The 23835-nt window shown below is 41.1% G+C and overlaps 1 protein-coding gene across 1 annotated transcript in view; it reads left to right on the top strand.

Moving 5' to 3' along the window:
• Nucleotides 1-9826: 9826 nt before the first annotated feature.
• The window catches only part of PRTG (protogenin), a 119026-nt gene continuing 105017 nt past the window's right edge, over nucleotides 9827-23835 (top strand). The window contains exons 1-3 of the mRNA XM_057306159.1: nucleotides 9827-10662; nucleotides 10766-11037; nucleotides 12848-13150. Of these exons, the coding sequence (XP_057162142.1) occupies nucleotides 9827-10662; nucleotides 10766-11037; nucleotides 12848-13150 (1411 nt within the window). The remainder of the gene's footprint in view (nucleotides 10663-10765; nucleotides 11038-12847; nucleotides 13151-23835) is intronic.

Genomic DNA, 23835 nt, shown 5'->3' with positions numbered 1-23835 from the left:
CCCTTAATTACCTTCACATAGTATATTATGCTTTGGCAATGATAGCCATACAATTTACAAACTAGAGAAATTTAAATGTATGTTTGTTAGCTGGAAGCATGTGATTTAGTCAAGGATCTACAGGCTTATAAGCTCCTAGATACGGACGGTGAACCACGTGGGTGTGGCCACCCAGCACATAGTAAATAGCAATTACTAAACACTCAGTATTACCAAACGCTAAGTGCTATCACTTATGATAGGAGCAGGAAAAATAGCAAGGTAATATATAGTGACAGACTTGACAGATGGAAGTGACAGACTTCACATTTCCCAGCGATATAAAATTCATTTTCAACGAAACATTAAATTAACCAACTTACAGAGGTTCTTCAGGAGTTGATCAAGAAAATTGTTGCTTCAGGGGCACCTGGCTGGCTCAGTTGGTGGAGCGTGTAATTCGTGATCTCAGGGTTGTGGGTTCGAGCCCCACATTGGGTGTGGAACTTACTTTAAAAAAAATATAAAGTCTTTTAAAAAATTATTGCTTCATAAAACCTAGCTCAGTAAATTATGGACTAGAAACTGCTACTATATCTCTCTCTGTGTGTCATCAACATTTTGCATGGGAGGGAGCGGAGAGAGCTTGATGTTCCTTGAAGCTCTGGCCTTGAATCATTGGCCAGGTGGGTTGGGAGCGGGGCAGACACGATTCAGAGGCTTCTAATTGTGAACTTTATTTCCACATCAGCCCCATCACGCACATACCGACCATGGACTCTAGATTATCAGCACCACTCCACTCATCAGGAGACAGAGTGAAAAGTAATTTATTCTTCCTTTTGAAAATTTGGGGACCCCCTTGTCCACAGTGTGCAAAGCACTTTGCTAGGTGCTATGTGAAGGTGTTGAGGCATGGGGCACTAGTTGAAGACAGTCATAAAAGATTTATGAATGTACTCAATAAAAGCTTAGCATGGGTGTGTCTAGACGTGCAGTGCTGAAGTCCCTTTAGACCCCTGGAGTGCCTCTAATGAAGCATGAAGGTGCGGGGCCAATATCTTAGTACACAATGTTCCCTCCCTCGCCACCACTTTTCTCTTTTTCTCATCCCCCAAGCAGAGCATGAGTAAGAACACGCACCTCGTCAGCGGCCAGCAAATCGGCAGCAGGGCGGTTTAGAAGCTGCGGGATTTCTAATCCCACAGTCATGTTGTGAATTTATTCCACAACTTTGACTTCGGTCTAAATGTTTTCCTACCTCTTCTTACCGCTTTTGCCTTACAGATCTTTGCTACACTCCTCTTCAGCACCCTCAAATTTCCCATTTCCTAATTTTTGTCTTTTTTCCCCTTCAGTTGCATCAAGTAGCACTAGAAATAGAACTTTTTAAAAAAGATTCATTCATTCATTCATTCATTCATTCATTTATTATTAGAGAGAGAGAGAGAGGAGGTGGGAAGAGGCAGAGGGAGAGGAGAGAGAAACCCAAGCAGACTCCCGGCTGAGCGTGGAGTTCGACAGGGGGCTGGATCTCATGACCCTGAGATCACAACCGAAACCCAAACCAAGTCAGACGCCTAACCGACTGCACCACCCTGGCACCCCTAGAAATAGAACCTTTATTCAAAGGTAAGCCCATTGCTAAGGAGGAGGGAATAATTAAGCTTAGATGCCAGATGTTATATTTAGGCATCCCATTGCCGTGTTTTCATACATGCATGTATTTTGCTTATTTCTTCAATGCTTGGCAGTAGAACTCCTGAAACAAAAATGCAGTTGGTCTTAAATCCAAGTCTCTATAGACTTTTGAACAGTATCAAAGACAATGAATCCAGTGATACGCTGTTCTCGGTGCAGTTAAAGAAATACATGTGAAGCAATAAAGCATGGATCGAGAAAGCCCAAATTTGAGGTCTGCATTATCACTTACTGGTTGTATGACCCTAAGCAAGTTTCTTTCTTTTTTTTTTTTTAAAGATTTTATTTATTTATTAGACAGAGATAGAGACAGCCAGCGAGAGAGGGAACACAAGTGGGGGGAGCGGGAGAGGAAGAAGCAGGCTCCTAATGGAGGAGCCTGATGTGGAGCTCCATCCCATAACGCTGGGGTCACGCCCTGAGCTGAAGGCAGACGCTTAACCACTGTGCCACCCAGGCGCCCCCCTAAGCAAGTTTCTTAACCTCTCCAAGGCTGTGTCCTTCTCTGTAGAATAGGATTAGCTATTGCTTTTGCTAATATTATCATTTTGGCTCCCAAACATTTCACCCTCTTGGTTATTCTCTGCCTGTATGCTAGACTTTGCCTCTTAAAATGTGGTATTCAGAGATGAATATAATATGACCAAAGTGGCATATAGTAAATCTAAACCTTCCTTGTCCCGGACAATGTGTATCTATGAACAGAGCACGGATATGCATTAGCACGATTGCAACAACACACGTTGTTGGCCCAGTTGTGATGGATCTCTACATGTCTTTTTCTCATAAACTGCAGGTAAGCTAGGTTTCCCCATGCCCAGCTCTGACTCCTGTCTATCAAATGCAATTAATTAAGGCAAAAAAATAGGAGTTTATGTTTGTCTCAGTTAAATTCCATGCTGTTTTAAAAACAAAGGAGCTGCCTCTCACCTGTCACACAACCCAGCTATACCCGTTGTCTGTGGTTACTGGTCCATGCAAAGGAGAAAACAGGTGGTAGTCTCAGGTAGACTGTGGTAGGAGAATGGAGAGCGTGCCAGTAAGAACCGGTGAGTAGTGTCATTTCAGAGTGTAAGAAATATAGAAGCAACTCTTGGCTAATAAAACTTATCTTGTTAGAATCTGTTAGTAGTTCTGCCTACCTCCTGCTATCACTTCTCCCTCTCTTCCCCTTTTCAAAGGCCACTCCGGGTTCTAAGAACAAGGACTCTGAGTCAAGTAGACTTGGGGGAGCATCACGCTTGTGTTATGTACCTGCTGTGTGAACCAGATTAAGCTACTTAGCCTCCCCAAACCTCTGCTCATCTGCAAAATGAGGGTAGCAATAGCCAGCCTATCTAGTTGGGAAGACTGAGTGAGATAAACTTGCTGAAGGGCCTGGCATAGGGCAGAGAGCAAAGAGTGCCCTAGAGGCAACTGACCAAAGGGCAGCCTTTGGGAAATCACAGCCTGCAGGACAAAGTTCAAGCTCCTAAGGATGGCAAGAGGCCTCTTTGAATGTGGCCCTCTCTCCCCTCCACTCCCCAGTGTGGCCTGTATGCCAGCTATGCTGACCTAGCCATGGTTTCCTGAATATATCTTGAACTTTCATACTTCCATGCCATGTTCATACTTTCTCTCTGGAAGGCGAGCCACAATCCAGTCCAGCTAGAAAACTTCTACTCAGCCTCAACATTCATCGTAGCTCCTCTGGGAAGCATGTGTTGGGAGGCACTTCTTCATGGTTCTCTAGAGTTTCTGTCCAAGAGAGAATAGCTTGCAAGAGAGATAGCAGCTGCACTTTGGATCTGTCTCTTCAAGAACGTTGGTATAGTGAAGAGCTGGGGAAGACGGAGAGAGTGTCTCCCTCTGGGACAGAGGGAAGGCACACTTCCTGCCCCTTACAAGGTATGGGCTTCTTTTTCTCCTCCTCCTTCTTGTTGTTGCTGCTGCTGCTGCTGCTGCTGTTGTTGTTCTTCTTCTTCCTCTTCCTCTCCTTCTCCTTCCCCTTCTCCTTCCCCTTCTCCTTCCCCTTCTCCTTCCCCTTCCCCTTCCCCTTCCCCTTCCCCTTCCCCTCCCCCTTCTCCTTCCCCTTCCCCTTCCCCTTCCCCTTCCCCTTCCCCTTCCCCTCCCCCTTCTCCTTCCCCTTCCCCTTCCCCTTCCCCTTCTCCTTCAGCTTTGGATTTCCTAAGTTTAGGATTCCTCTCCTGTAACATAATGTACTGTATGTGCGGGTGATATCCGGCCCTCTTTCTATGGTCCTGTGGTATCTGTGTGTGCTGAGGGAACTGATGCAAAATCGCTGGTATTTGGCTACTGTTATTGCCATGAACAATAAACTGTCCTTCATCTCCAACGCAGGAGTTTTGTGTCTTTTACCAGTATCCACAAAATGGTGGTAGGCTGCCTTGTTCGCTTGTGAGCAAGTAAAACCTGAGACCCTTCATACTTCTTGGTAGCATGCTCCCTCCCTTCCCATCTCATCCCACTGTAGGGATATACATTTCTTTTCTTTCTTTCTTTCCTTTTTTTTTTTTTTAAGATTTTATTTATTTGTCAGAGAGAGAGGGGAAGAGAGAGAGAGAGCGAACAAGCGAGCACAAGCAGGGGGAGCGGCAGGCAAAGAGAGAAGCAGGCTCCCCACCAAGCAAGAAGTCCAGTGAGGGACTCCATCCCAGGACCCTGAGATCATGACCTGCGCCGAAGGCAGATACTCAACCGACTGAGCTACCCTGGTGTCCCTGAGGTATACATTTCTTAAGCTCTGTTCTCAAAGTATCCCAAATATTGCACTTTATCACAATATTCAGTATCTACATAATTTTCTCTTTTTTTAAAGATTTTATGTATTTGTGAGAGAGAGAGAGCAAGCGCAAGTGGGGAGAGGGGCAGAGGGAGAGGGGAGAAGCAGACTCCCTCCTGAGCAGGGAGCTGGACATGGGGCTTGGTCCCAGGACCTCAAGATCATGACCTGAGCCAAAGGCAGACACTTTATGGACTGAGCCATCCAGGCGCCCCTACATAATTTTCTTACAACTATATCTACAGCATTATCAGTGCCTAGAATACACTGGGTGCTCAGTACGTTGTTGAATGAGTGAATATGGTCAGCCTTCAGCAGTCCTCTAAGACTCTTCCCATTGCTGGTATATATATACCCAAGAGGATGCCTAGTGCTCCTGGCGTCAGTTCTGAATGTCTTGTGCTCTCTTCTGCCACAAACCCTTGATCACCTCTCCTTTCCTGCCCTGGAATGACCAATTCAGTTCTGGTGTCTTATGAATTATTCCTGGCCTCTGTTTCCTCTTTCCTGTGCTAGTAACTAATTACTAGTAACAAATCTTCACCAAAGAGTCCCCCCAGGATCTCTCTTCTTAGTTTCCACATTCCTAGACAACTATCAGGAATAGAAAAGATTTTCATTCTATCATGCAACTTATTGGTTATGCATTTTTTTACATGCAAATTCAGATAAATATGTCCTCTGTATTTTAATCCAAGCCAGTGGTAGTAGATATAGACTAGACAAGTTCATCTCCAAGTACAGGACTTTGCACTACTCTTCCCAAGAACTTTCTCTCAATTGTTTTCCACCTATTTAATCAATATTTCAGTACAATAATTCATTATTTCTTCAGTGAACAAACGTCTATTCAGTTCCTCTTAATTGCAAGGCCAGTGTCTTTCTCACTTTAAGGAACACAAAGATAAATCAGATATGATTGGTGCCCTCAAAATGCTAGTGATAAAATATGTATAAATTTTATGCCACAAAAATACTGTAAGGTTTTAGACAAAATAACATCTGTGCCATGTCTGAAAATATAGATAAAATTCAGAAAGCGCTCAATACAGTGTGGGGTTGAGGGTAAAGAAAGTATTCTAGGCTCTGGGAAGAGCTTCTGCAAAGGCTCAGAGTCAGGGCAATTCAAGTACTATCGGGCAATCATCAGAAGGTTCACTTTGGCCTGAGTGTTGAATACGTTTAGGAAAAGATTGACTGTAAAGTTGTATTGGGAGATTGGAACCAGAGCAGGGGCCGTTAGGATTAAGGCATTTGTTATATAATGAACACTTTGTTTGGTATTTTACAGGCAGTGAGAGGGCAGTGAAAGTTTCTGATCAGAAGAAAATCTTGATCACAGGCAAGTTAACCTGGTGGTCACTATAAAAATGGATTGGAGCATGGAAAGGTAAGAAGATTTGGGAGACGTGTGTTGATAGCTAGAACATGGCCAGTGGCAGGAGATACTGAGTGGAGAACAGATTTTAAAAGATACCAGAGAGAAAGTTGAAAACATGGAGCACTTGAGTGGAAGCAGAGTCTCCAATCAAGTGTGATTTTGCATAATCCCTTTAACAGCCAGTCAGTATTTTTCCATAAGAATATCATGAGGTATGGGTGGTCAGACGTCTTGTTGAAGTCAAGATGTGTTTTGCTTTTCCATTTGCCTTGACTGACGTCCATACATGTATTCTTAGCAAACGTGGGCTCCTGCCTTGTCATCACCACTGGCTTTCCTATGCATTTACAACCCTCTTTTTTTTTTTTTTATTGTGGTAAAAAGAAAACCCACATTATATAAATTTATTCTTAACAATTTTAAGTGAACAGTAAAATATTGTTAACTATATGTACGTTGTTGTCAACAGATCTCTAAAACTTTTTCATCTCGTGTAACTTCATACTCAATGAACCACAACTCCATCTCCTTCTCCCATAGCCCCAGGCAACCACCATTCCTCTTTCTGTTTCTATGAGTTGAATTACTTTAGATACCTTAGATTAGTGGAATCATGAATTATTTGTCTTTTTGTGATTGGCTTGTTTCACTTAGCATAATGTCCTCAAGGTTCATTCATGTTGTAGCATATGACAGGACCTCCTTTTTAAGGGCTGAATACTATTCCATCACATATATGTGTATATACCACATTTTCATTATCCATTTATCTGTTAATGCACATTTAGATTGCTTCCACTTCTTGGCTATTGTGAATCGTGCTGCAATGAACATGGGTGTACAAATATTTTCTCAAGATCCTATTTTCAATTCTTCTGATGCACATCTGAAAGTAGAATTGCTGGATCATATAGTTCTATTTTTAATTTTTTGAGGAACCTCAATACCATTTTCCATAGCAGCTGCACCATTTTACAATTCCACAAATAGTTACCACCCTCCTATGAAAAAAAAGTCCATTTCAGAATGCCTCTGATGGCAAAAATTAAGTTCATGGGTGAGTGATTTCTGAAATCATGAGACGATTATAGCATGTGATCCTTATCTAGGGCCTGGTCTTCTAACCAACATAGTAGGAGCTCAATAAATATTTGTTCAATGAAAAGTCGAACAACTCTAGACTTTTGCTGTCTTTTCTCAATCTCTTGCTTCACAAACATATACCAGTGGTCTAGGATTTCAGGGAATCAGATTGATGTTCAGAGATCAGAGAGCTTCAAGATATTTGGTATAGCTCCATAATTTGATGCGTGAGGTTATGTGATTCTTTTTTTCCCCAAAGTTGGGCCAGGTGACTTGAATTTATTTACAGAAACACCAATTCCTTTTTGTTTTCTTTTTTAACTTACCCTCTGATTTTAGTTCTCAACTATATAGGCTCTACTCTTTTCATCCTGAAAATAATTGTTGTTTTAGAATGTGAAAGCAAAATAGAAACAGAGCTTAGGTAGTTGTTTATCTCAATGAGCTTTATCTTTCAAGGGGATAATTTTGGGAGATTAAACAACTAGGCACGTCCTACCTCTTTCAGGACCGACTTAGGAACGTTTCAAAGAAGTCATTAGTGTCACCATCAGTATAATCACCAAACAAATTAATCAGATTTGACTCTTAAAAACTTAAATATTTAAAAATCAAGCCTACTCTGAAAGGACAAAAATTTATCACTATTGGGAATATTTACTAAGTAATAACTACAATTATTTATAGAACTATACACAGGTACTTTCCATGCATTATATCATAACAGCTCACTGGTATTATACTTATTCGCATGAAATAGATGAGATCTGAAACAATAAATAACTTGTCTATGAAATGCTGAAATTTGAATTCTAGTCTGTGAGACAGCAAAAACATGCTTTTCATCACTGCAGTATTACTTACCAAATGCAAGGAACTGTGCTGGAAGCTATGGAGCATTTGAGAACCGTGTAACAAGTCCTTAAGTAGTTTATGCAGTCTGGTACATGATATAAAACAAGTATTATACACAAAAGAAAATGTGCCTGTCCAAGAAGACATGTACTGTGTTATTTAAAGAAGTATGCTATGAATTCTGAAGCCAACTGGAATAGGTGTTTAAAAAAAAAAAAGGGAAGGGGCCACCTGGGTGGCTCAGTCAGTTGAGTGGCCAACTCTTGATTTTGGCTCAGGTCATGATCTCGGGGGTCCTGAGATCAAGCCCCATGTCAGGCTCCACGCTCAGTGGGGAGTCTGCTTGAGGATTCTTTCTCCCTCTCCCTCTGCTCTCCCCCCCTCAAATAAATATTTAAGAAAAAAAAGGGAAAAAAAAAAAGAAAAAAGAGTTTAAATTAAAAGCAGAACGGACTATATAGTAGAAAAGGCAACAAACAAATCAGAACACATGGATTCTGGTTCCCAGTTACCACTTATTAATGAGTCATTGGGTATTCTGCAAATTTTATATAATATGGTATAATTACATCATCAGAGTAAGTTTATTGCCGCCTAACATGAAACAGTAAATATATCAGAAAAGTTCCATAGGGTTGTTTAATCTCACTACATTATATACATTACATGTATGTGTGTGTATATATATATATATATATACACACACACACACACACACACACATCACATATATTATTTTATTTCATATTAGATGCAATGCTGTGTTCTCCAATGCAACTCAAGGAGCAAAGCCATCCTGTAAGAATCAAAGGCTTCTATGATCAAGTAAAATGTTAAAGGGAAGGCAAAGTGGCAATTAAAAAAAAAAGTTCTTCCCCTGCTTTTTAGCTTATCTCTCCCTTCCCCCAGCCTTTATTCTTCTGATTCATTCAAGAAAGAGAGTATAAAAGCATCTTATTTGCAATTCTTATGCAGGAAATATGAGCACTTAGGGTCAATTGAAAGGAAACCGAGAGAAGGGGGAGTCAAGAGGAAGAAGAATGTCATACAATTAGGGAATTTAGAGACACACAGTTAAGAATGTCATGCAAATGTGTGTAACTTTGCCAGATACTTAAAGCATTCTTGTATTTCATTTTATTACCTCAACATTTTTCCCTTTCCACGAACCTTTATTCTGATGCTTAGAAATAGTTCTAATTCACCTAAATTATAAGTAAAGTTTTGGAGGCAGTATAGTCAAGGGTATGACTGTTTTACACGGGTTAAAATTGTTAAACAGGCTGACCCTTATTACAGAAAGCTTCCGGGGAAGGTAGTGCTGCCCTCCCAGCAGATGTTCTAAAACTGTTGATCTCCCCAGCTCCTCCCCTCCCTTTTTCATAAGGAAGATTTTGCGAACATGCTAAAGGCAGTGTGGTGATGTCTTAGTGACAAAAGCTAGGTTTCAGTCAGCAGCTTTCATTAAGGTTAGCTTTTAGCCTGTGCCCTCATCATGTGCCATAGATTTAGTTTAGGATTAGCAAGTGCTAATCCACGTGGAAACGATCTCTATGATCCACATATGCTTAGCAATCTGATTACGTTTTCAAATGTACCTTTTAACTCCTCTTGTTAGCCTTAATTTTAAGAGATGTGAACAAATTAATAACATTTGTGTCTTTCCTGGTCAGTTTAACTTTTAACCAGGTAGGCTATGAAAGCCTAGTTCCCCAAGGCAAGCTCATAGATTCTAGAAATCTCCTGATCTCGCCTCAGCTCTTAGGACAGGGCCCTTTGTGTGCACCGTCCTCACGAATTAAAGAACTTGACTAACTGGAGAAACAGATAATAAAACGTCTCCCCAAAAGGTAATTATTCATTTCAGGGCACTTTTTGGAGATGTTTTTAAGCCAGCGCTGCATCTGATGGGGGGCAAGGAGGGTAAGAGCCATCCCCAAATGTGGGGCTTAACACCCGGAGATGCCTCCAGTCTGGCTGACAAATCTCCGAAGTGGGAATAGTTTTCCCTCCACAGGGCCTCGGCGTGTGAGGGATGGAGGGGGATGGGCAGGGGCCATCAGGGGAAAAGTCTCCGGCCTTTCCACGTCTCTCAACACCATCCCTCCCCCACCCCTCCTCCTCCTTCCCCGAATCCTAAACAAGCCGGCAGGAGAGGGGCCCCGGGGGCAGCCTGGGCCGCAAGGCTCGGCCTTTGTGGTTCTGTCCTCGACGGTGGCGGGCAGGCAGAGGGGGCGGGGCTGAGGGCCAAAGACCCTCAGCCGGGGCTTGACCCCCAGGTGCATTGTCCGGCGGGGTCCGGCGGGGCCCGCCCCCACCCCGCGGGGCAGCTACAGGGCCGCCACGGGGCCCCCTCCTGGCGTCTCCCTCCGCCGGCCGCACCGACCTCGCGGTCCCCAGACCAGGGGCCAGATGTAGAAAGTAGTCCCCAGCCCGGCAGCGGCGGCGCTGTCCACTCCGCCGCCCCCGCCCCCTCCAGCCGCCGCCTCACTCCGCCCCCAGGCCGGACTCTCGGGCCCCCTGCCTCCTGCGAGCGGGTGTCCGTGCGCCGGCCTCGCCGCGACCACAGAGACCCACCGCCGGCAGCGCCGAGCCACGCCAAGCCACGCCGGAGCTCGGGAGGGAAGCCCCGGCTGCGCGCGTCCAGCAGCGGCGTGGGGAGCGCCCGGAGGCGGGGGCCGGCAGGCGGACAGCGGCTACGGGGCGGCCGGAGAGCATGCCCGCTCAGCCCCGTTGAATGGCGCCTTCTCTGCGACCCCTCGCCCGGCTGCGGCCGCCAGGGATGCTGCTACGCGCGCTCCTGCTCCTGCTTCTCCTCGGCTCCGGTCCAGGTGGGCGCGCTTTCTTCTGCGTTTCTTCTGCGCCTGTGGGGTTTGAGCAGGCGCGAGTGGGCTGGGGAGAGGAAACCGCGAAGGGGGGGTGTTGGGGGGACGGCGAGGTCCTCCGCGGTGAGGTGACCACCGGACCCTGCCCCCTCCCTGCAGCCAGTCGGGAGCTGCTGCTGGAGGCGCGGGCGGCCCGGGGGCTTTGCGGGGGCGCGGGCAGAGCTGTGGGCGCCTCTCCCGGCACACGCCCCTCCTCGCTGCGCTCCCCGAGCCGCAGGCTGCAGGGCCGTGGCGCCCGCTGTCCACTCTTCCCCCTTTCTCCTCGCGCCATTGTCCGTACTCCGGCCGCGTCCTCGCCTCCGCCGCCGGCCCCGGCTCCAGCTCCGCGCCGCCCGCCCGCTCGCTCGCCCGCCGGGGCCGCCGCGGCGCACGTGGCTTTATTTATATTGTTTCCTTAGTGGCAGCCTGGCCACGCAGGGGGCGCCGCGGTTTCTCGCGGCTTCCCCTTTTTGCAGTGGGGGTTCTCCCCAGGTTTTAGGGCAGGGGAAAGAATAGGTGAACTCAGCTTCCAGGGCAGCACCCCTAGGGGCCCCATTTTCCCAGATCCGGATCAAGAGAGGAGAAGGGAGGGGTGGAATTCGAAAGACAAGGTGGGTTGGAAGGTGCATGGCCGATTTGTGCTGGGGGGGGGGGAGGAAGGTACCCGGAGCTGAGAAGGCAGATATAACTCTATAAATAGGATTCTACCCCCTCCCCCGTAGCCAGGTATTTTGGGGCAGGGCCTGAGGTGTGTACCAATGTGAAGATTCCTCAAAACTCCAGATTAACCTTGTGCAAACTTGGATGAACTAATTTTTCTCGTTTGCGTCTGCGTTGGTTTATCCTCAAAGAGATAAAAAGTGTAAAGTGGATGTGATGATTGCGGGGGGCGAGGAGGAGAGATGTTCAGGAGAATGGGTTATTTTATTTATTTACAGGTTACAAACCCCGGACTTTCATCTTTTCTGGAGAAGTTAGTTTTCTGTTAACATGAGAAAAGGATCAAAGTCAGATGTGACTCGGAAACACAATGGGCGCCTTCCGGAGTGGTCCTTGCAGCGCGGGGCTGTTAGGGTCGCTCGCGTTGCCCTGGGCATGTATTAGAAGTCCACAGCCCGAGCGTGGGAGCGCGTGACTGGTGTGTGAGGTTTCCGAGGACCTCCCTTGATGAGAAACAGATCAGTCCCGGGAATTTGTAATCATGTATTCAGAACATCATAAGGAAGATGAAATGTTCCCAAACTCCTAACATTTCCCAATCAATAAGCCACACTTTAGCTGGCCTTTGCGCAGAATGCAGAAGGTGACGGGTTATTAGGCAGTCATCGGACGCTTTCTCCTGGCAGGGACCGGAGCGATGTGTATGCTTAGGATAAAACCTTTCCTCTGCTCTGATAAAAATGTGTATTGGTTGATTAAGCAATCTCCTATCCCTATTAGACAGTAAGGACCAATTAGTCACGCACTTTCTTCCAGCAGTTGGTAGTTCTAAAAAAAAAAAAAAGAAAAAGAAATAAAAGTTTTCTAATCCGATCACCCACTGAGTACAATCAGCAAGAGTTACCAGCGTTTTAAAGTCTACTGTTTGTCCATTAAATACCTACCTTACTCTGCAGAAATTAAGTAAATGGATCTCTTTCAAGGAGAGGAGACAGAGTCCTTGCTGTAAAAGGACAGATATAAAAATGCAAACTTGTAATTTGTCGCAAAAGATAAACGCACTTCCCAAAGGAGTAGGTGCCAAGGGGTCCAAAACATTTCAAGGGACAAGGAAATAAACTTGCTTGTTCACAGAGTTGGAGTTTTGCTAATGATTTCTTGTAAAATTAGACTTTTACGACTTACTCTGTTCAAGATCTTTTTGACAAGCTTGTAAAAGTAGCAAACAGCTTGTGCTCATGAGTTTTCCTGATGATTTTGATACTCTAGCAAGGAGCTTGAGAACAGGATTCCTACAAGGCATAGAAGATTATGAAATCTTCCCTATGCTTTTAGAGTAGATATTGTAAAAGATGATTTTTCTGATTTGTTGAAAAAGTTTGCTGCGTTTAGATTGGTTTTATTAAGGTGTTTATCAGTTAACTAATATAGTTTGTTAAACTTTGTCATGTTACACCCTGGATATGTTTTACAATTATGTGTTAAGAAATGATTTTATACCTGTAATTCTGGATATACCTCCCCCCCTTTTTTCCCTTATAGGAGTGTGGTGCTTTAGTGAACTGTTTTTTATAAAAGAACCACAGGATGTAACTGTGACAAGAAAGGACCCAGTCGTTTTAGATTGCCAGGGTCATGGAGAAGTTCCTATTAAGGTCACATGGTTGAAAAATGGAGCAAAAGTGTCTGAAAATAAACGGATCCAGGTGCTGTCTAACGGCTCCTTATACATCAGCGAAGTGGAAGGCAAGCGAGGAGAGCAGTCTGATGAAGGATTTTATCAGTGCTTGGCAATGAACAAATATGGAGCCATTCTTAGTCAAAAAGCTCATCTTACCTTGTCAAGTAAGTGTTTAAACTTCATTGTTTGACATTTTTCATTGCTACATTTTGATGATTTTGTGATTCACTATGTGCTAACCCCCAAAATCACACAGACATTAAGAATTTTCCTGGAAATAGTAACTGGTGTTAACTAAGGCATGCAGAAAAATCTGAGAAAAAATAATAAATTTGAATGAGTGATTGAGAATGAAAGTCAAGTTAGGTTTAGAACAGCTAAACGTGTAGAAGTGGCTTTATATAAATTTACAAGTGTTTCATACTATGAAAAGAGTTGGGTGTAAAAGTTTGGCTAACAATGAAAGTTTTAAAATCTAATCTTTCATAAATTAATAATTAAATTTTAAAAATCACAAGCAAATCTTTCTGATTTGTAGATGGCCCTTGAGTGCTAAATCTTTCTTATAGCCCAACCTTCCGTTTCTCTGAGTGCTTTAAGATCACTCATGTTGCTTTTTAATTGTAGAGAGGGCATTGGTCAGTAACTCTCAAGCCTTTGAAGTATTCCTAGTCTTTTTCTGCTGGGAGAGAAAGAGGTTAAGGCCATTTCCATATTATGCCTAGTGGATTTAAACCAGATCTGCCCCCTGTATTCCAGTTGTCATAAAGTTTGCTGTCTGATGATTTCCTTTGTATTAACAGCCCCATCAGATCAGCCATTTGTCCAAGTGATCCAGTGCTTGGTGGCTGCCCTGATAACTGTTGAGTGTAAAGATGGGCCTAGGATGGATGGGGAGCTCCTTGTTCCCACTGAGGCTTTCCATCTTTTTGGAAGATCAAACATTAACACTCAAGATCACAGTAGACAATGTAAATCTTAACAACAACAACTGTATCTTAAAAATAGTTTTTTACAAGTATTGTAGCTACATTGTTTTGTTGATCCACGAAAGATAGATCTTGTGCTATGCTGTCAAATTGATCATTTACAGAATGAACAATAGGGAGAGCGAACTCTTGAGATAAAGACATAATCTTTAGGAAACAGTTACTTCAGGGTCTACACGTTGAAATTTAGAAAGCTATTAGCGGGGATTTTCTAGGTGACTTTCTTTTAACAGTGTATGACCATATTTATGCCACCAGCATATTAATAATTTATTTTATTTGTGCAGTAATGATTGTAGAAAATAAGTTCCAAGCAAAGATACTTTTATATTGAAATTTATCAGAAAGGTAGAAAAGTTTCCAGTTTTATCACCCCCCCCAAAGGTTTTTCTCAGCAAAAACCTGAGAAAATTTCTGATCAGCTCTTTTGTTTGCCATAATCACTGGCCAATAATCATTTTGTTGTTGTTGACTAATGTTTTTCTTGTGCTGTTTTCAGGATAGTGTGCTCTTTATGCTTATGTTCTGTTCATTTATTTTTTGTGTAACATGAAGTTGTTGTATAGAGTTGTAATTTTGTCACCTTTTCAGGGTTGTGGAGAGTGTTTCATGCCCAGGAACTGTAGCTTGTATTTCTTTGCTGGAGAGGAGCAGGCTAGAAAGGTGGAGGAGGGCGGATGGGCCTTAAAAGGATGAAGCGTTTATCATGACCACACATTATTTCCAGGACGTCCTTAGAAGCCTGACAAAATTCTAGGGCACTCAGAAATGCCTTGAGAACACACAGAGCTTTAAAGCCTGTATAGGATGATAAGTGTTATTAACAGTGACACAAATGTTAGTATTGGCCTTTTGAGTATCTTTAGATTTTTGTAACTGTAAAAATTATGGATAATATATATTACATGTGAATAGTTTTGAAAGCTGTGGTGGGAGGAAGTTTTTCATATAATGAATATCAAAAACTTTCTAGTGAAACTGTGTAAGAACATTGTTATTAAATGTCAACGGTACAGTTATAGCGACCACACTTTAAATAGGCACATGTTTTATTTAACTCAGTGGAGGTATTTTGGTGGGAAATTACATTCAGTATTATGGATTTAAAATTACTGCATAGTGGTTTTAGATTTTTCTTTAGAAATATGAGACTTCTTAGAGATTCTGAATTCACAAAGTTCGTTTGGATGTTTAAAAAGCAATGTCCAGTGATGACTTTATCCTATGTTCAGGGTAAAGATGTTATACATATTAAACAGGAATAGAATAGGCATTAAGTGGACATTCTGTTTTGCTTTAAAAAAAAAAAAAGCTGGTTCTCGCCTAGTTATTGATAGCAGCAGGGTGCAAGCATGTTCTTTTTACTTTCGGATCAAAGATTTGTCAGCAAGCATATCTTTTGATTCAGAAGTGTAATAGTACAGCATCTGAAAATCTAAAATTCTAAACTATGCAAGTTTTAGATTTTTAACACATAGGCAATCAAGTCTTGGTTTCTAAACTTAGGAACTAGAAGCTGAAAGTTGCACTCTAGGCAAGAATTCCATTATTCATGTGTAAATTAGGAATTCACAGGGTTAAAAGGTTAGAAACTGGCCAGGATGAGGTTTACCCTTGTGATAAAGAGCAGATGACCCTCATTCATTGGCCAAAGCTTTCATGTAGCTCTTCTGCAAAGTTAGTTATTGCCATGAATTGTTCTTGAGGAATGCAGAAATTCAAATGTGAACAGGCCTTTCCTTAAGTGTCACTATGGAGCCTTATCTCCCAAGCACATCAGAGCCGGCTGCAGGGACAAGGTTCCTCCCCAAAGGCCTGGAGGCTTTGCTTTCCTGTTGTTCATCCAAGCACAAAAGAATTTGTCTAACTTAGTTTTTCTAAGGCACCCCATTTTTAAAGGAAAGTATAGGGTTAAAGTAATATTTAGGTTTTTTTTTTTTTTAAAGGTAATCCTTTTTATTGGTAGGCATTTTAGCTGTTTTACATTTTCATGAAATTAGAATAGAAAGAGTGTGGGAGGCCCTTTTTCTGGTTGTATACAATAGTAAGAACAGAAGATTAAGCAATTTCCTATAAATTTCAGTATTTTTAGCTTTTGGCAAATTGAATTGTCACTTTCACAGGCACTAAATCTTCATTATGTAAATAATTTAATTTAAATATTTTAGGAATAAGAAATAATCCATGGACATTTTGATGTGCCTTGCATTCTTAACATTAAAGTAAGATAAATTTCATAGGAAAGCATTAGTGTGGTAAAATGGTCTCATATTTCAACAAGTTTAAATTAAGATAAGAGACATTTGAGAGAAGTGAAGGGGGAGGCGGGTTGTGTTCTGTGATGTGTAAAAGACTGGCTGTAAGCTAGTGATTGAACAGGAAGCTCGTTGTTTATTTCCTTTCCATAAAAGGTGGAAATTGAAGTCTTAGGATAGAGGGAAAGAGAACATAAAGCCAGCTTATATTTCTTAGGTATTTCAGGATGTTCACTTGGGTGAGAAATCATTTTTTAAGTGAGCATTCGTTAGCTGGGAGGCCATAGTATTGTAACTTTATGGTGTTCCCCCCCCAAATTTTGAGGTTAGTTTTTGCATGTGTAAAGTTGGGGGGGGGGTGATCTGTTTCTATACCTTTACATAGTGATAGTAATTCCTTTTAAAAGGATGCAGTTCGTTTTCCATGAATAAAATGTTTATGACTTCAGTTTAAATGGTGATGAAATTTAAGGGCTTTTGTTGTTGTTGTAGTTAGATTAATGAAAACCTGTTCTATGAGTGTGGTTTCTATTTTAAAGAGTAATACATAAGTTATAGCCCAAAATGAGTTAAAATATATTGAGAACATTTAAATGACTCGTTAAAAAAAAAATAAGGTGGGTGGTTGAAAAGAGAAAGAAGAACTATAAGACTGTTAGCCTAGATTTTGAATTTTAATAGTGATCTAGGACCCAAGATGGGCAAGATTTTACTACAGAGTCTTTTTATTGAGATTTGTAGATGCTGTAAAGAGGAACATCTCTTCAATGTGTGCATTTTCACTTCAAGCTGTTAACAGTTACCTGCCCTAATCCCAAGATGGTAACACAGAAGTAAAAGTCATTTGATTTCAGAAAAATAAGACAGAACTGAGATATTTAGAGAGACCCATCTGTTAACACTGTAGATAAGGTTCAGATGATGCTTTCTGGGATCCAAGAAAAATCATCTTTAAAGAGAAGGGGTGGGACGCCTGGATGGCTCAGTTGGTTAAGCTTCTGCCTTCAGCTCAGGTCATGATCCTAGGATCAAGTCCCACCTCTGGCTCCTTGCTCAGCAGGGAGCCTGCTTCTCCCTCTGCCTCTACCTGCTGCTCCTGACCTCTCTCTCTCTCTCTCTCTCTGACAAATAAATAAAAAAAATCTTTAAAAAATTTAAATTAAATTAAAAAAAATAAAGAGAAGGGGTAATGGTTCGAGAGTACACGTTTAACTTAAAAACTGACCATCTTGGGGCGCCTGGGTGGCTCAGCCATTAAGCATCCGCCTTCGGCTCAGGTCACAATCCCAGGGTCCTGGGTTCGAGCCCCGCATCGGTCTCCCTGCTCAGCGGGAAGCCTGCTTCTCCCTCTCACACTCCCCTTGCTTGTGTTCCCTCTCTCACTGTCTCTCTCTGTCAAATAAATAAATAAAATAAAAAAATTGACCATCTTAAAATTGCTTAAGTCTGGGAAGTAAAAGCACATAGAGTTCTAGAGGCTTATATACAATGACATTTGGTTCTTTAAGTCTGTCTACTTAAAAGGTTTATCAGGTACCTGATAATCTCTGGGTAATGGAACCAGTTTTTCCCACTTTGCACTTGATTAGTGAGGCTCATTTCTCATCTTCAGAAACCTGTAACATTATCTCACTGTTTTTCAAAGTTGTTGTATTTTTAATATTATAACCAAGCAGGATCCACTAAGGGGTAGAATTATAATTTGCTTGAAGATGTATATAAATGTGTTTGTTTTATTTCTGTTCAGCTTCTTAATGGAATTTTGAAAGGGCATTAGGTATGGCCCTCTTTTGTCAACTATCTCTGATTATTCTAAAGAAAGGGTCTCATTCTCAGCACTTGTTTGCCAAGGGATTTGTTGTCATTGCTCCTGAATTTAACAGCTGGGCCTATTGATGGAGTCCAGAGCAATTTAAAAGAATAGCGAAAAAACAAAAACAAAAAACCCCAAACACCCCCAAAAACAAACCTTTTAAGCAGGACTTTAAGTTGAAGGAGTATTTCAATTAATAAATAAATACATTTGAGGTTACTTTTTTGAAAACCCTAATAGCCCTGACTACAATTTTAAGAGGTAATTTTTATCTCTCATAGGCAGATTTGCTCAATTAGGATGGATTACTTTCAGCTTTTTAAAATTGGCAATGACTATATGAAAAATAATATTAGGCACTTTGTTGAGGCTCATACTTGAATTTTAAGAACAGCTGTAATTTTTGAGATGTTTTAAGAGAAAATCTAAAAATTGTACCCCAGATTTTCACTTTCAGCCAGGACTATTTTAATACTTCTGAGTGTTAAGACTCTTCATTTTTTAAGCTCGTTATTTAAATCTGGTAAGAGAGGAAGAAGACACCGTTGTAATTATTGAAGTAACGTCGACTGTTGCCTTAACATGGTAATCTGCACAGAGCAAGCTCACAGTCAGCAGTTGACAATGGTGATGTGCAAAAAAGGGGAAAATGTACTAAATTACCTTCAGTGGCTGTAATTCTGAAGCCAAGTGACTCCCTCTAGGGATATGTATTGCTGAGGATGAAGGTGTCATCCTCACAAAGGTCTCTGACACTAATCTGACAAATACTTTCCTGACTTTTACATTCCTTGTTTTTTTCTTTTTTCAACCTCTGGTTCTCAGAAACTGCTTTTGATGAGTGTTAAAAGCCAAATTCTTATAGGCTGAGCAGAAGGCATGAATTAAAAATGTTTGTTTTTTCAGTTTCTGGAGGGTTTGCCCTTTTCTCATGTTTATGTCTGTGTTTTTTTTTTTTTTTTTTTAAGGCTTTAGCATTTGTGGCTAGATTAACAAGAGACTGTTGGAGAATGCGATCATTGTTCAGGGTTCTGGTTTCAAACTCGTGTCCTCACTGGGCTTATTTCTTAGGACTGATGGAAAGGAAATTTTCTTCCTCTCTTTCTCTCTCTCTCTCTTTCTAGTAGGCTCCATGCTCAGTCTAACGTGGGGCTTGAACTCACCACCCTGAGATCAAGCCCTGAGCTGAGTTCAAGAGTCAGACACTTAACCAACTGAGCCACCCCAGCACCCCAGAGAAATTTTCTTTTAAAAATTTACTTTATGATGATGAACACTGGGTGTTACACACAACTAATGAATCATTGAACACTACACCAAAAACTAGTGATGTACTTACTATATGTTGGTTAATTTAATTTAAATTAAAAAAAAAAGAAAAATATTTACTTTATGAAACCATAGTAAATCCCTGTTTAAAACAGTGTGATAGTTTTTTATTTTTTATTTTTAAATGATGCTACTTTATATAGACTGCTTTCTTTAAATCCTATTCCTTGGGAGTAGTCCTCCAAAATGGCCTTTTTATTGTTACTGTTTTGTAATCTTTTTTCTTTTTTAAAAAGACTTTATTTATTTACTTGACAGAGCACCAGCAGGGGGAGCAGCAGAGGGAGAGGAAGAAGCAGGCTCTCCGCTGAGCAGGGAGCCCGATGCGGGGCTTGATCCCAAGGCCCTGGGATCATGACCTGAGTCGAAGGCAGCTGCTGAGCTGACTGAGCCATTTAGGTGCCCTGTTTTGTAGTTTTTTTAGTAATACTCAAAATGGGTCTCTTTCACTCCACCAACTTAAAAAAAAAATGATACTGTATTTCTACAGTGGGTTACATTTCTCAGGGTTTCTCAGCCTGGTGCAATCAACATCTGGGGCTAGATAATTCCTCATCGTGGAAGCTGTCTTATGCAGTCTAGGATGCACATCAGCATCCCTGGCCTCTACATACCAGATGCCAGTCCAGTAGCACTCCCCCTCCCCAGCTGTGACAGCCAAAAATGTGTTTGGGGAGGCAAAATCATGCCTGGTTGAGAACTACTGATGTTTCTGAAAGAGGTAGAAAACTTCTTTCCAAGTGATACTGGGCCAACAGTTATTTTAACTACTTTTGTCTTATGCTTGATAATCTAATTTTTTGGTGTTAACAGTGCTAAATTTATTGATTGTAGAACTAGTTGCTATTCTTTAGTATTGTGAAGGAGGCTTGATTTAAAAAAAATGCGTCTGGGTCATTGTTTGTCTGAGTGGGAGTGATGTTGCCTCCCCATTCCTTCTTCACACACAGGGTACATTGAAACCTGCTATTAAGAGTTCACCCTTCTATAGGTCCATTCATTTTGATCTCAGTATTTTAGATCTTTTATTGAGGATATTTGGTCAAAGCATAAATGCAAATTTTATTTAACCCTGTTTACTTAGTGCATTTTATTTTCTGGATGTGATGGACTCCAGTGTTGAAAAAGACAGGAGAAATCTCCATGTGTGGTAAGTGGTAAAGAACATCTTTTATGATGTTCTGCATGGAGTCAAGTGAAACTGTATGAGATTAACAGCCCAGAGAATTACATTTGCTGTGTGGTAGGTGGTTCTTTGGGTGAATGGTTAACAGAAATCTTTTCACCTAATTCAACAGTAGCATAGATTTATTTTGGGCAGAAACAACTTCCTTTAGATAATGATGTAAAGATGGTAGTGTCTTGAGAGGGCATCAAGGGGTAGGTAAAGGGAAAAGAATTAGACACTATAGTATGTTAACTAACAAACAGGAAGTTGCAGGCAAGTTTTGAGTGGTTATTATGAAATAGTTGTTTTAGATTACTTTGAGTATTTAGTAGTAGTGGGCAGTGATTTCAAAGTCTTCATCTTTCTCAAGGTAGCATTCTTTGTGTTTGCTTTCGTTTTGGTTATGCTAGTAAAAGTTAAGATTGTTCCTATAGGTAGTTGGTCACCTGTAGAGGCCAGTAGGCACTGGTGGCCCAAGAGGCAGTTGAGAAGGATGAAGAAGAAAGCCAGATCTTTTAATGAGCGGCTCTAGTGCTGAGCATGGATGATTGAACATTTGACACCATGTGTTCTACTCCAGAAGAGTGCTTTGAGTAGAACACATCATCCTCGTTAGTTCACACTAGAAGAGAAAAATGCACGTTTCCTGAAATTTAAGGAAAATAGTAGTTGTGTCAAAACAGAATTTTAGTGTTCTTGTTTTCTTATTCTCATAGTCATTTCATAAATTATGAAGTTGACAGGTACCAATATCTGGTAAATATTCTTAGTGCTGTTATTATTATTACTTTTTTAATTGAGTTCCTGGGAGCTGCGGTAGAAAAGCAGAATGACAAAATGCGGGAGAGCCAATCATTTATGTCTTCTCCATTGCTGGTGATTTATAGGATTTTAGGCAAATCACTTAATCATTCTGCTTCCCACCTTGTGTTATCTGTAAAAATGGGTAGCTGGACAAAAAGGAGGGGGGATGGGTGTTGAGCAACACTGTGCCCTTATTTTTATAATTCTGTTATTGTAATTCTATGTAAGTGGTCAGTAAATTGTATTTTTTAATAAGACTGAGTCCAATCACACATTGTGAGAGAACCATTTAAGTCACTGCAGAAAAATTAAAATAGCTTGACCATTATTTAACTTGGTACTTTTAAGAATTCATAATTTTGGGAATCTACTCTGGTGGGTGGGGGGAGTCTTAAACCAATACTGGTAATTTGAACTAGTACTATTTTTAAGAGTCAGAAAAATAAGTTACTTTGCCTGGCACTGGGCAGTTCATAATAGTTGTGCTCTTTGAAGGTTGACAGAGTACACGAGAGGTATAACTTTACAAATGTGTCTAGTTTTGCTAATTAATGGTGTATTCTGGTGTTTATTGACTCAGTGTTTAAAATAGTGCCAATTTCATCTTAACAGAGTTTTGCTAATGTATTAGTATTTTAGTAGAAATAGATTATACTGCTTGCCTCCACCCACCACCAATTCCTATTAAGAATGATAAAGTTTAATTTTTCCCCAGCTTTCAAACTGAGTTAGCTTGAGTCCCTCTGATTGGATTTAAAGTAACTCCAATTAAAATATTGACCTCAACGTGAACACATAATAGGCAAAAAATGCTTTGATGTTGGTATTGCCATTTTGGTATTTCTTTTTGAAAGAGAGATCACAGCTTTTCTTAAATAATTTTAACAGTTAAATGTATTTACTGTTTTTAATAAAAAGAATTCACTTTTTATGTGTTTAAGAAAGTCACATTTCCATGCTCTGTCTTAGTTATTAATACTTTTAACATAATTTTAATTGAGGGACCAACCTCAGTAAAGCAGTAAGATTACCAAAAGATTTACCAAAAGGATTATTAAAGTTATCCCCATGATGGAATGATTTCTTCATAGCCTGCAAGTATCTTTACCTGGATGACTTACCACATTTTTAGAAATCTGTGATGATACATGAAAGATAGTATACAGGCAGTAGAAACTTTGTGAAATTTAAGTTTAATTTTCAGTCCACCAAATGTCAGCTTGGAAGCTATGATATTCAGGGAGAGAATTTTATTGCTTAGCAGATGGTACATTGAGAAATTACAGGTTGGTCAATAGAGAAGTGACCCGTTTCTCACAGTAGAATTGACTGTTCTCAGGACAGAAAGAAGCGGACAGAAGTTTTTGCCCTGTTAAACCATTTTCGGAAGGGGATAACATTAAAAGAAAAAATGGAATAAAAGAAAGACAAAAATGCATTACTATTTTTTCTGCTGATCTCCAAACTTTTAAAGACTTGTTAAAATACCAGCAATGAACCTTTTGAAGAGAAAACTCTAAGATTTTCTGAAACCCATAGTCAGTAGTGTCCTTGCTCCCTAATTTGACTTGCAGTATCATTTTGCCTTCCTCTAACATGAGTTAAGATCACAGCTTGTAGGGGCACCTGGGTGGCTCAGTAGTTAAGCGGCTGCCTTCGGCTCAGGGCATGATCCCAGAGTCCTGGGATCGAGCCCCGCATCGGGCTCCTCCACTTGGAGCCTGCCTCTTCCTCTCCCACTCCCCCTGCTTGTGTTCCCTTTCTCACTGGCTGTCTCTCTCTCTGTCAAATAAATAAATAAAATCTTTAAAAAAAAAATCACAGCTTGTAGTCTTAGAAGTTTCTATTTTGCAGATAAGGAATATAAAGGTGGAAGGAGTTAACTGCCTTCCCCAAAGGCACGGCTACTAGGTCTGGTATTAAGCTCAAGTGTGCTGATTTGAGTCATGAATTTGCAGTGTTTAAGTAAACATTTTCTCCTGTGTATTGTGTGGAAACGTGTCTTTCTATATTCAAATATATTTCTTCTAATCCAGAATTTAGAAAAGAGAATTGTAGTGGAACTGACCCTGAGATTAAAGACACTTCTTTAATTCCTTAATATTTACTTTTAAAGTATTACTTTATCATTGTGCAACTCACCCTTTACTGCTGTATTTGTGTAAGACTTTGTTGTTGCTGTAGAAAATAGGCAATTTTCAAATAAAATCACTAATGCGTTTCTACATTACCTGCCCTGTAACACTTCATGGAGTTTCTTTTCCTGTGTCTAACTCCAGTGCAGGGAGATGGAGCTCCAGCCCTATTAGAGGTTCAGCGTTTGTTGATATATCTGTTCACATGGAAGTTTGAGCTAAAGCAGTGATTTTCAGTGTATCTTTAACCTCCAAGGAATGAGGCTCTTGTAGTCAAAAGGTTGAGGGGCACCTGGGTGGCTCAGTAGGTTAAGCGTCCTGGGATCAAGCCTGCTCAGGTCATGATCCCAGCATCC

The sequence above is a fragment of the Ursus arctos genome, unplaced genomic scaffold, assembly GCF_023065955.2.
Source record: "Ursus arctos isolate Adak ecotype North America unplaced genomic scaffold, UrsArc2.0 scaffold_36, whole genome shotgun sequence".
NCBI classification, from domain to species: Eukaryota; Metazoa; Chordata; class Mammalia; order Carnivora; family Ursidae; genus Ursus; species Ursus arctos.
Note: the sequence above shows the minus strand (reverse complement) of the source record. Positions and strands in the feature narration are given on the sequence as shown.